The sequence below is a fragment of the Oryx dammah genome, unplaced genomic scaffold (genome assembly GCF_014754425.2).
Source record: "Oryx dammah isolate SB20612 unplaced genomic scaffold, SCBI_Odam_1.1 HiC_scaffold_6, whole genome shotgun sequence".
Taxonomy (NCBI): domain Eukaryota; kingdom Metazoa; phylum Chordata; class Mammalia; order Artiodactyla; family Bovidae; genus Oryx; species Oryx dammah.
In genome coordinates this window covers 35,289,568-35,303,741 of record NW_024070190.1, presented here as the reverse complement: position 1 = coordinate 35,303,741, position 14,174 = coordinate 35,289,568, and the positions used below count along the sequence as shown (strand labels likewise).

General features: G+C 37.3%; 1 protein-coding gene across 9 annotated transcripts in view; it reads right to left on the bottom strand.

Annotated features, from left to right (window-relative positions):
* Positions 1-14,174, bottom strand: part of HERC4 (HECT and RLD domain containing E3 ubiquitin protein ligase 4) — a 125,087-nt gene that overhangs the window by 51,138 nt on the left and 59,775 nt on the right. For all 9 annotated transcript variants that reach the window (XR_005721329.1, XR_005721330.1, XM_040242223.1 and 6 more), the window contains one exon: positions 11,491-11,651. Coding sequence is in view for 7 of the 9 variants with exons in the window: in XM_040242223.1 (XP_040098157.1) it covers positions 11,491-11,651 (161 nt within the window). In the remaining 2 variants the exon portion in view is untranslated. The remainder of the gene's footprint in view (positions 1-11,490; positions 11,652-14,174) is intronic.

The window sequence follows — 14,174 nt, the reverse complement described above, 5'->3', positions numbered from 1 at the left end:
AATGGATAGAATAAAGTACATGAATAGGTTTCTGGGGGCTGTGAATAGGTCACCAAAAATTATTTTCCTTAATTTTCTTTTAATTACAACTCTAAAAACGTCTGTGGAACCTAGTCATTTGTCCTACGAAGCTTCCTGCAGACTGGATTTTGGTGATTATATCCTTGAGGATTCTCCTAGTATTTTCCTCAGTCTTCTGTATATTTCTGTAAATTAGTAGTTGGATCTAGAGAGGATTTCATTAGATTAATTACTCAATTATTTTGACAAAATTATTACATGGTAGTGGACAGGGCTATTCTTCATCAGGAAGCACATAATGTATGGTTGTGTTCCTTTTTGTGATGTTAGTAACCACTGACACCCACAGACCATTAATTCATTGTGGGCTGAAAAATGATACACTAATATTACTTCCTCATCTTATGGTTGGACCATTAGCATCCCCTTATCCACCACACTGCCCTGTAATAGGAAAGATTAATGCTTGTTCTTTTCCACTTATTTACTATTGCTTGGCTTTTTGAATTTGCATTTCTCTTTGATTATAATTTTTACATGTTTCTTAGTAACCTCGATTTCCTCACTGGGAATTTCCATTAACTACCTTTATCTATTACACATCTAAATGTTTGTCCTATTTACTAGGTATCTTACTATTTTTTACACCAATATGTATGAGAACTTTGGCTACTACCTCAGGTTTTATCTGTTACCAACATTTTTCCTAGATTATTTAATTTCAACTCAGATTCTTTTTCCATTAAATCAAATGTATTTGTTTTATTCTTTATGACACGTTTCATTACCATAATGCTAAGAAAGGTTTTTCCCATCCTCAAATTACAGAATTATCTTAGGAACTTTTTTATATTTAACTTTAATCCATCTATAATTTCCTTTAGAATATATTGTTAGTTTAGGATCTAAACTGACATTTTCCTGCCAATTCTCATGTGTTGAGTAATTCTTACCTCTTCTCCACATATTTACTAGTGATGCCCTGTTTTAAAGTTATGAAGAGACACTATACCTCTTCTACCTATAACATACAACCCTCAACAACTTTGGCACTCCTCTCCACCTCAAGTGTTCTCAAAGCCCTTCTCATAACTTCCACTTCATCAGGTCCTTCCCATAACTCCAAGAGCAACTGCCAATCAACTGCAGTTTGAACCTGAAACAAAACCTATATACAATGCCAATATATGGATCCTCCTCTCCCTCTCCACAATTTCCCTTAAGCTATAATAATCTGAATGTCTGTTTTACCAATAATCTGATTTAACTGTTACAGTTTTATAATATACATTGTCATATCTAGGAGGGCTAGTTCACCTTTTCCTTACTCTCTACAAAATACATTGTCAGGAAAAACTGAGAAGACTTTGAAATAGGCTCTCCTGAGCTCCCCTCCCCATTTACTGAGTCTTGTTTAGGGCCCCCTTCAGAAACATAGCTACCTAAAAGGTGTCTCTGAGCTATTTACAATCCTGTAAAGCATACTATTTAGGAGCAATACTGACAGAGATACAACTATCTATATGCCTTTGATTTACAAGGAAAAGTAGTTTTTGACGATCTCTGAATCCCACTGCACTCTTAGGACTTATTCAGAATCCCAAAGGGCTTAAAAGCACTAATATATACCATATCAGAATTGAAAATTAAGAGATTTTAAAAATACTCATTGATTTACTTGAAAATGAACAAGAACAAAAGCACTGCATATTAACACAGATAACATTTTAGTACTAATATGAAAGTCATCTTAACCTCAAGGACTCTCTGAGACAATACCACTGCCCTTGAAAAACTATCAGCTTGTCCACAACATGGAAGAGCATAACTGAAGACACAGCATGCTAAGTGAATTTCATCTGCTTTGGTTTATACTTGACGGTGAAAAAGGTTTTCAATATGTTAAAATCTTAGCAAAGTCCACTTCAGTTTTAAGGGTGTGCTCCCGTGCCTTCATCTATATGTTGTTCTTTACTTTTGTGTAATCTGACAAAGAGCAAAAATTCTGCATCTTACTAGAATAACTTTCTATACTACATGTCAATTTTATTATCTTTCATTATTTAAGGGGAAAAAAAGAACCAAGACTCCTCACTTATGAATAAGCTAAAGTTCTTTTCAATCACATTACCATTTACATTTATTTTGAAATGTTTTAATCTCACTTCAGTAAAATAGGTAACCAGGTATTATTTCTCAAGTATCAAAGGTTACATCTTTTAATAAAGTGTTCCAATCTTCTCTCACAACTTTTTTGATTTCTGTCTTCCTGTTATGGGCTGAACTGTGTCCCCTGCTCAAGTTCATATGTTGAAGCCGTAAGCCCCAGTACCTCAGAATATGGCTGCATTTGGAGACAGGGCCTTTAGAAAGGTGATTAAGGAAAAATGAGACTGTTAGGAAGGTGTCCTAATCCAACATTCCTGTTGCCTTTATAAGAACAAGAAGAAATGCCAGCAAAATACATACACACAAACACACAATCATACAGTAAGAAGGCAGCTGTTCGCAAGCTGTCTTTGTAAGAACAGGAAGAGACACCAGCAACACACACATGGTCATACAGTAAGAAGGTAGCCGTTTGCAAGCCAAGGAGAGAGGCTTCAGAAGAAACCATACCTGCTGACAGGGTAATCGTAGACTTCTAGCCTCCAAAACTGTGAGAAAATCAATTTCTGCTGTTTAAGCCACCCAGTCTGTGGTATTTTGGCAGCTTTAGCAAACTAACACACTTCACCAAATCATATCTTAAACATAGAGAAACAGAACTTCCAGATACTTTATATGTGTTAGTGAAAATTCTTTTGCGATTTCCCAGAGAGGCTATGGAGAATCACAGAGATCTGCCATTTCAACATATAAGAAGAGATGCTAGAAATAATTATGCTGATTTGATGTGTTACTATTGTTAAGAGTTGCATGGGAAGAGCTGTCAAATCAGAAGGTTACATTTATATGGTAAATGTAAATATAAAATTTTCACTTCTCTAAATTAATAAAAAATATTTCAAAATGCAATTATTATAATTTTTCTAATTTACATGGTAAACATAATATAAAATTTTCATAAATTAATAAATTTCAAAAAGTGTTTGTCTTATGAGAAGTCCATGGAGATTCAGTAATGTCATTGCTTTGGGGAAACATTATTCAAAACTCATGAATAGTTCTGTCAAGTTTTCCTGTATTTATGAAAGTTCCAGTGGTGAGTGGTATCAGTTCTAATTTCAGTTATTACTGAACTTTCATTTTTATTTATATCTATCATCTTCTAGGCCAGTGATTTTCAAGTGGGGTTCTATAAAAATATAGATGTCTAAACTTGACCCCTGATTTACTGACTCTCTTTTCTTGATCCTCTTGGTGTTATTTCTGGTATTAGGTTCTCAGGATTATCATGTTGTAACTCAAGGCGTTCTTCGTCTATAAAAAGTAATATTTATTCATCTTTATAAATCAGATGTAAGAATCACTGACTTCTTTGTAAACAGGCTTAATCATCATCATTAGAAACATTCTTGTTTAAAACCCTTTTTGGAATACAGGCATAACTCACTTTACTGTGTTTTACAGATATTGTGGCATTTACAAATTAATGATGATTTTTATTATCAGACAATGGTTAGCATTTTTTAGTAATAAAATATTTTGAATTAAGATACATATATTTTTTAAAGAAATAATGCTACAGTACATTTAACAGACTACAGGATAATGTAAACATAACTTTTATATGTACCAAGAAACCAAAATATTTATCTGACACACTTAATAGAGAGGTGTTCTGGAATCAAATGGCCATATCTCCAAAATATGCCTGTAATGTGCTCTGTTTGTCACAAATACAACAGATACAAATTTCCCGGTTAAATTTATTCTTATTATGGACCCTCATCATATCCTTCCACTTGACAATTACCAGTAATAAATAAGCAACAGTTATTCTAAGCCACTGTCATCTACTGAACAGTTTTTGTTTTACGCTTGTCTGAAAGCTTTTCTATAAGTTACAGGCCAGAGTTTGTACTATCGACAAATAAGGGCAGTCTCAGAGGCCTGTGAAAAGGACTGTACCTGGTATTTTAAATCATTTATATGTCAAGTAGACACTTGGGCACAGGTTTTTGAGGAGACATGGCTTAGAGAACTTTCAGAAGACACCAGTGGACTACAGGAGGATTTCTCATATATTCTTTTTAAGCTGATAAGCCATTTTATGAAACTGACGATTCAAGATATATAATGTTTAACTTCGTTTTAATTTTCTGTTTTCTGGATCTCCCTTACAGGGAGTCATTTCTCCTTCTTCTGAAGTAAAGTAATTCACATCAATTTTGTAAACTCTGCTTCGGTAGGCTGAAATGAAATGTTAAAAAACAGTTTCTCTTCTCCCTTCAGCTTGCCAGTATTTCCCAGAAAGGAGCTTATAGCCTCACCTAGTGCCCTGATTTCTGCAGCAGCCATCTAGCAAACACCTCTAGATCACCCAACCCTGGGGGTCTAGTGGGGCTTATGGCTCGAGGGTCCCACGGGACTATAATCAATGGAGAAAGACTTAACTGACTACCACCCCAGGGCACAGCAAGAAGCAACAGACAGAGGTGTCCAATATTTCTATAAAAAAGGTGTATTAGTTTACCTAAAACAGCTTTGGGCTAGGAGGAAGGCTTCTAATTAAATCCATATCTAAAGGCCTACTGTAATTTTCTCACAGAGATCTCAGGAGAGCCCTATCTGTATGCTGTCCCTCTACCAGATGGGAGCTTGTATTCCCATCTGGTAATCCCACTGTGGCTATCACTTAATGATTCCCCTTCACTGCCTGGTTCTGGTGGACAGCTGGGTTTGTATCCTGGATCCCATGGGATTTTAACAACTGGAGAACAGTCCTTGGCTGGCTACCACCCTTAGTGTATAACATGAACAGCAAGTGGAAACATACCCCAGTTTTCTGTGAAAAGGCCTACAAGCTTGTCCTGGAGCTTTAGTAACCTACTGAGGTGATCTCTGGAAACAGAAGCTAGTGGATGCCATCTCTACACTCTCCCTCTATCTTGCTTTAAGTTGCTAGACTCTCCTGCAAAGGAGCCTGTACCTTTAACGGGGCCCTGATTTACATAGCTGTTGCCCAAGAAACATCTCTAGGTTGCCTGGTTCTGCCAGCCACTGTGACTTTCACTTGCGGTCCCACAAGATGATATATATTTGTTTACTTAAAAGCTGCTGCCTGAGAGTCTGGCATCCAATCAGCCTGAATCTAGGTACTTGCTGAAACTTTCCCCTTTGGGAAACTGAGGTCTCAGCATATACTCAACTAACTGGGAGCCACTAAAAATAAGACAGACTTCCTGGACAGTAACAAAAGTGTGAGAGACAACCAAGAGTGAGGGCAGGGTTGAACTATATTACAACACTACAATAATCAAAACGGTATGGTATTGGCATTAAAAATAAGACACAGATCACAGGAACAGAACAGACAGCCCAGAAATAAACCAAAGCACATATGAGCAGTTTATTTAAGATAAAGGAGCCAAGAATACACAATGGGGCATGCTAAGTCACTTCAATCGTGCCTGACTCTTCTGACACCCCATGTGTGCATGTCAGGCTCCTCTGTCCATGGAATTCTCCAGGCAAGAATACTGGAGTGGGTTGCCAGGCCCTCCCCTAGGGGATCTTCCCTACCCAGGGATCAAACCCACATCTCTTTATGTCTCCTGCATTGCCAGGTGGATTCTTTACTGCTAGTGCCACCTGGGAATGGAGAAGGACAGTCTTTTCGTGAATAGTGCTGGGAAAATTGAACAGCCACATGCAAAAGAATGAAAATGAACCACCATCTTATACCACACACAAAAACTAACTCAAAACACTGAAGATTTGAATGTATGACCTAAACCATAAAACTCTTAGAAGGAAACATAGGCAGCAAGCTCCTTGACATCAGTCTTGAGGATGACTGTTTGAATCTGACCAAAAAGTAAATGTATCAAAAGCAAAAATAAGCAATAGGACTGCATACGAAACTAAAAAATTTCTACAGAGCAAAGGGAATCATCATCATGGATTAAAGACCAAAATGTTAAGATCAGAAACCATAAAACTGGAAGAGAACAGGCAGATCACTCTTAGACATAAATCGCAGCAACATTTTTTGGATCTGTCTCCAAAAGCAAGAAAACAAAAGTGAAAATAAACAAGACTTAATTAGACTTAAAAGCTTTTGCACAGCAAGGGAAACCACTGACACAACAAAAAGACCTATTAGATGGCAGAAACATTTGCAAATGAAATGGCCAATAAGGAGTTAATAGCCAAAATACATAAACAGTTCATATAATTCAACATTAAGAAAACAAACAGCCTGGTTAAAAAAAAAAATAGGCAGAAGACCTGAACCAACATTCTTCCAAAGAAGGCATACAGAAGGTCAACAGGCAAATGAAAAGATACTCAACGTCATTAATCATCAGGGAAACGCAAATCACACCAAAATATCAACCTGTTAGACTGGCTATTATCCAAAAGACAAGAAACAACAAATATTAGTGAAGATGTAGAGAAAAGGAAAGCCTCATGTACTGCTAGTGGGAATGTTAATTGGTACAGCCACTATGGAAACAGTATGGAGGTTCTTCAAGAGATTAAAAATAGAACTACCAGGACTTCCCTGGTGGTCCAGTGGCTAAGACTCTGCGCTCCCAATGTAGGGGGCCTGGGTTCTATCCCTGGTCAGGGAACTAGGTCCCACATGCCACAACTGAAGACCCTGTGTGCCCCAACTAAGACCTGGCACAGTCAAATAAATAAATATTAAACATATATATATAGAACTACCATATGATCCAGAAATTCTACTTCTGGGTAAAACAAAAACACCAATTTGAAAAGATGTATGTACCACCATGTTCATTTTACAACAGCCAAAATATGGAAACAATCTACATTTCCAGTGATGGATGAACGGATAAAGAAAATATGAGATGTGTCTACATCTCATACACACACACACAAATAATATATACACAGCCATATACATGCAGTGGAATATTAGCCATAAAAAAAGTAAATACTGCCATTTGTGACAACACAAATGATTCCAAAGGGTATTATGCTAAGTGAAATAAGTCAGAAAAATAAACACTATACAATCCTGCTTATACATGGCATCTAAAAAACAAACCACCACCAAATGAAAACAAGCTCATAGGTACAGAGAACAGATTAGTGGTTGTATATATTGCAAATGATCAGCACAATAAGTCTAGTTAATATCTATCACCACAGTTACAAAACTGTTATGAAACTGTTAAGATTATTCTCTTAGCAAGTTTCAAATATGACTGGAAATTTGTATCTTTTGAGCCCCTTTATCCACTTTGTCTGCCCCTACCCCCAGGCACTTCTGGCTGGGGCTCAAAAGGTACAAATTTCCAGTCATATTTTAAAGTTGGTAAGAGAGTAAATCTTAGTTTCATAACAAGAAAAAACAATTATAACTATGGTGATAGATGTTTAACTAAACTTACTGTGGTGATCATCTGTAATATATATCTGAAACAAAATATAGTAAGTCAACTAAAAAATTGTATCTGATTCTTGCTGATCCCCAGAATTCAATGAGAATTCAAACATACTAGGTTTCCCTTCTTTTGATTGTAATGTTGCTGTCTGCATGGGTTCAGTAAGAGTATGTTCCCTTTTCACTAGTTTGTACTTCTTTCATAACTGGTTGAACAATCAATTATATAACCAACAGCTTACCTGAAATGTCATATTTGAGAATGATGGCTATTGAATCATATACAAGTCATTTTAAGGAATAAAGTTGGCTGTACTTATGGAGTCAATGTTTATGATGCTTTGGGCCCAGTAAAAGATTACTTTGTCAGGTCTGGGACATTGTCATGGGAAGAACTGTGTTCTCCCCAAATTCTTATGTTTTAAGGCCTAATTCCCAGAGGCTTCAGAAAGTGACCTTATTCAGAAATAGGGTCACTGCAAATGTAATTACTTAAACTGAAATCATATTTGAGTAGGGTGGTCCACTAATACAAAATGACTGGTGTCCTTATATAAGGGCAAAATTTGGACACACATAAGCACACAGGGAGAATGAAGGCAGAGACTACTAAGCCAAGGAATACCAGACTGCCAGCAAACCACCAAAAGCTAAGAGACACATGGAACTCTTACAGCCCTTAGAAGGAAGCAACACTGCCAACACCTTGATCTTGAACTTCAAGCCATAAGGACTGTGAATCAATAAATTCGTACTGCTCAAGCAAACAAGTTTGTGATATTTTGTTATAGCCGCCCTGCTGCTGCTGCTGCTGCTGCTAAGTCGCTTCAGTCGTGTCCTACTCTGTGCGACCCCATAGACAGCAGCTCACCAGGCTCCCCCGTCCCTGGGATTCTCTAGGCAAGAACACTGGAGTGGGTTGCCATTTCCTTCTCCAATGCATGAAAGTGAAAAAAAGGGAAGTGGCTCAATCGTGTCAGACTCTTCGCGACCCCATGGACTGCAGCCCACCAGGCTCCTCCGTCCATGGGATTTTCCAGGCAAGAGGACTGGAGTGGGGTGCCACAGCCGCCCTAGCATACACATTCTAAAGAAAGGTTTACCCTTTGCCCAATTCCCAGGAGAGAGTCTCAAAGTCTTGGAAATATCCTATTAAGTGTGTCTTTGTTTACCTGTGGCCTTGAGACCATATCAGACAGTTTATGCTAAAAATGTGATTTATGGTAGAGGCCACAGACTTATCTTCTAGAGGGGCTGAGTAAATAAAATTCACATTTAGTTTCTATCCTACACAGCTTTAATACAGTACAAAGTAATTATTAGCCATAAAATTGTGGTGAAATACACATAGTAAAAAATTTTACTGTTTTAACCACTTTAAAGTGTTAATTTCTGGCATTAAGTAAATTCACAGTGTTATGCAACCATTATCATTATTCAACTCCAGAATATTTTATCATTCCAAACAGAAACTTTGCACCCATTAAAGAAGTCCTCATTCTCCCCTCTCTCAAGCACCTGGTAACCACTGTTCTCTCATTCTCTATAAATTTGTTTTAAGTATTTCATATAAGAGGGATCATACATTATTTGTCCTTTTGTGTCAGGATTCTTTCACTTAGCATAATAATGTTTTAAAGGTTCTTCCATGCTGTGGCATGTACCAAAATCTTATTTCTCTATATGACTAACACTCAATTACATGCATATTCCATATTTATCTATCTATTCATCTGTTGACGGACAAATGAATCGTTTATACCTTTTGGCTACTGTGAGTAATGAGACTAAACAACAGCAATAATGACTACCTTTAGAAATCTATTTCCTTTACCACTTTAATACAAATAATCTCAAAGTATGCAGTTTTAAAGGCAACAAAATGCACCTCTATGTGACTAAACTTTATGAACACAAATACATGATTCCTTACAAAACCCATGCTGCTTTAAATGACAAAATCTCTTTTTTAGGTTATTAATAGTGCCTTGTGGAAGAAACTCATATGATGAAATACCAACATGTTCCTAAGTATATAAGAAAAAGAACGATATTATTAAAATAAATACAGGTTACAAACCAAAGAATGACTGGAAGCAAGTAAAGCCATATTCTAACACAAAATCAAACAAAAAGAAGAAAAAAAACAGTATCATATTCTGACACTTGTTAAATAAGAATATAACTGAGATAACCTTTCAGCTACAAAAAAAAAATCTTCAAAGGTAATTCATGTTAAAAAGTTATGGATCTTTTCTAATGTCAATCTTCATGGCAGTGAAGATCTGAATAGTCTCAAGTCCCACAGCTCAGAGAAAAATTCCAAAGAAAATCAATTATAGATAACATAAAAAACAACTCTGAGGTATAGTTCAGGATGGTAAAAAGAAAGTATTTTAAAAAGTACATTTTGGTTGCAGCATGTCAGAGAAATGAATGAGAAAACAGCATCTGAGTACTTCAAATTTTTTAGCAGTAAATTAATATCAGTGAAAAGATAACCAGATCTTTTGAAAGAGTAACAGAAAATAAATTATACATTTGGCTAAAACAGTGGGATATAAAAGCAAATTTTAAAGTTTAATATTTTGAATAAGTAATTTATACATATGTTCAAATTTCAGAGAAATAGAAAAGGTTATATACATTAAAGTCTCATATATACCCCCAGACTGTTAAAGTAATAGCATATACCCAAAAGAACTAAAAGAAGGATCTTAAAGAGATATTTATATGCCCATGTTTACAGCACTATTCACAGCTGTTGAAAGGTAGAAACAATCCAAATGTCCATCAGCAATTAGTAGATAAACAAAATGTAGTCTCTACACACATGCTGTTAATAGCCTTACTATTAACACTCATGCTGTGACACGGATGAACTTTAAGGACATTCACGGTAAGTTGATAAAACAGGCCAATCACAAAAAGGCAAATACTGCATGATTCCACTTATAAGGTGAAATTCAAAGTGTTAGTTGCTCAGTCGTGTCCAAGTCTTTGTGACCCCATGGACTATAGGCCATGGGATTCTCCAGGCAAGAATACTGGAGTGGGTTGCCACTCCCTTCTCGAGGGAATCCTTCCAACCCAGGAATCAAACCAGGTCTCCTGCACTGTAGGTAGATTCTTTAACATGTGAGCTACCTGGGAAGCCTTATGAGGTATTGAGTCAAGGCAGAATGATTGCCAGCTAGTGGGAAGTGTGAATGGAGAATTGTTTAATGAACAAGGAGTTTTAGTTTTGCAAGATTCAACAAGCTCTCGAGGTAGCTGCACAACGATGTAAATGTACTTAACACTACTGAACTGAGCACTTTAAAAATGGTTAAGTTCATAAACTCTGTTATGTGTATTTTACCATAATCAAAAATAAAAAACCAAAAATATTTCCCTCCTACTGGTCTCTAATCACCATTCAGTTTCCACCCTCTGAAACAACTTTCATTATTTTATTTATCTTGTGTTTTCTTATGCATATGCTGCTGCTGCTGCTGCTAAGTCGCTTCAGTCATGTCCAACTCTGTGCGACCCCACAGACAGCAGCCCGCCAGGCTCCCCCGTCCCTGGGATTCTCCAGGCAAGAACACTGGAGTGGGTTGCCATTTCCTTCTCCAATGCATGAAAGTGAAAAGTCAAAGGGAAGTCGCTCAGTTGTGTCCAACTCTTAGTGACCCTATGGACTGCAACCTACCAGGCTCCTCCATCCATGGGATTTTCCAGGCAAGAGTACTGGAGTGGGGTGCCATTGCCTTCTCTTATGCATATACAAGCAAATATAAATAAACTAAACCACAGTATACAGTATTCTGTACCTTGCTATTTTCCCTAAACAATGCATCATGGAATTCTTTCATCTCAAATGTAGAAAAGTTCACCTCTTAAGAGCAACATTTTAACAAGTTTTAGCATGTGCTGCAAAGCTTTAATATAAAAGAACTTACCAAAATCTGGTGGACACTGCCCATTATAAGGAAACCAATTTCCTTTCACAGTGAAAGGACTTTTCCTGTTGCTTGTTGAACCAGTTCCTAGCTGTCCATTACCACCAAGTCCAAAAGAATAAATTCGTCCTGATGAAGGAACAAAAGCAGAAGTGTGCTGCCTAGAGTAAAATGACAGAAAACCTCAGACTTAATGTTACCTTTCATGTAAATATAAAAATAATTTACATTTAGAAAAGCACAGTGAACATTACTGGTATAATTTTTCTCTTCAAAAGTAAGTTAATAAGACCATTAGAGTTTTCAAGTTTTCTGTACAAAATTTTATTAATAGCCTTATTCTATACTGAATGAATTCTGTACCACACAGGTAGACTGCATAAGCATGGTCCAGAAAATTCCCACAAATGTCCAAATTTAAAAAGACCCAGCTCTGTACTGATATCTCTTACACTGTATGATTCAGCACTAGAGGCAGCATCTAACTGCTGTCCAAGGAAATCAGCCCACCACCTTCTCGCTCGGGTTCTAGCTTAAAGCTGTAGTCTGTAAGGGCCTACACCATGTGGGTATCACTCAAAAGCTTTAGGGTAAGAACCAGGCAGAAGACTGGTACATATAAAAATGTATGGTAAGACAATGTTTCCTTTCTTCAAAAGAAACTGATTCTTTTGTATACACACTCAGATTTCTCTAGAGGTACCAGAGTGGAAGCAAATAAATTACAAACCTAAGAAATTATAAAACTGAAGCTAGTGAAAACCCACTAATCCTGAATCTGTCCAACTCCCTCTGATGCTTCATCAGTATATATTTAGGAATGGGCTACAGGTGATCATCCAGCTCAGGTGTTGTGTTCCTCAAAGTTTCATGGATTCAATCAAGTCTGGCAAATTCTTATGTTATTTCTGTAAATACTGTCTCTCTCCCATGTATTCAATGCTCTTCTTGATAGTATTAGACAAATGTTTTATCTTCCCAACACTCTAACAGTCTTTTAACTTCTCCTAAATATCCATATCCCTTGTGACTAATTTCCCTAGATCTGTTTTTCATATTACTACTTTTCTCTTTAGCAGTCTGTCCAACCTGCTGTTTCCATTATCCACTGAATTTAAAAATTTAATGACTATGTTTTATCCCATTTCTAGTTCTTCTTTTCAAATCATCCAGACAGTTACTTCACTTGCTAAGTCGCTTCAGTCGTGTCCGACTCTGTGCCACCCCACAGACGACAGCCCACCAGGCTCTGCCATCCCTGGGATTCTCCAGGCAAGAACACTGGAGTGGGTTGCCATTTCCTTCTCCAATGCATGAAAAGTGAAAGTGAGGTCGCTCAGTCGTGTCCGACCCTTCACGACCCCATGGACTGTAGCCCACCAGGCCTTTCCGTCCATGGGATTTCCCAGAAAAGAGTACTGGAGTCAGTTACTTCACTTAAAACCCTTAATACATTCTGAAACATAACACGTATACATCAATTCAGGACTATTCTGATAAGTCCCAAGCCTACTTTAGGACAGTCTTGTGGTTACAAATTCTGAGGGAAGATCCAAACAAGAAACTAAGCCAAGGCCAGAAAAGTCTCCTTAAACTAGCAAGAGAATATTTCACTGTGGACCCTTCCCATGAGGTGGCTTTACTAGGAGGAGATGGTTTCACAGGCCTCACGACTGCCTCTACCACTTCTTCGGTCGTACCTCCTATTCCAAATTCCCTTGCCATCTGTGGTATACTGCTTATAAAAACTGCCAAAGTTATTCCATTCCCTATACCCATTACCCTTACAATATGACTTTTGTAGGGGTTCCCATCAAGATGAGGAATCTATTTCTCCATGTCTTAAAACTGGTCTCTGGCCTATGGCATGCTTTGAACAGAATGAAGCAAAAATGACTGCATGAGGTGACCCTAAGCCTAACAGGTGGCTTTGCATTCTTTACCTCTCTCTTTTGGAACCCTGCTATACTATTATGAGCATAACTTAAGGTTAGCTTGAAGGATAATATACAACCTGGAGCAGAGGTAAGCCCATCCAGCTAAAGACCCCACAGACTACTCAGCCCCTATCCAGACCATCAGCTGATCAACTGAGTTCAGCTAAGATGAGAACTGCCCAACGAAGCCCAGCTCAAATCACTAAGCCACAGAATTACTAGCTAAATAGGTAATTATGTCAGTAATTTGGGGGTCGTTTGTCAAGCAAAATAAGCTAATTAATACATTACCCAGATTGGCAAACTTTTTCAGAGTAGCTCCAGAGTCAGTTCAAACTAACAGGTATTATTTTCAGATTTCCTTGTTTTTGCCCAGTGGAATTCTCTTTACTTCCTTGCAAACTAATCTATGCTATTTACTTAAAAGGACCTTTTGATTCCACAGTTTTCAAGTTATCTAGCCTGTCATGTAACTGAAAAACCAAGGAGACTCTAACAACCATCTCATCTCAGAGCCGGATGAGCTAAAGTTAATAAAAAATTTTTAAATCAAGGATACACATTTAACAAAATAAACCACAAATGAACTTGTAGAAAGGCTATGACAAACACAGACAGCTTCTTAAAAAGAAAAGAACATCACTTTGCTGGCAAAGGTCTGCACAGTCAAAGCTATGGTTTTTCCTGTGGTCATGTACGCATGTGAAACCTGGACCATAAAGAAGGCTGAACATGGAAGAATTGATG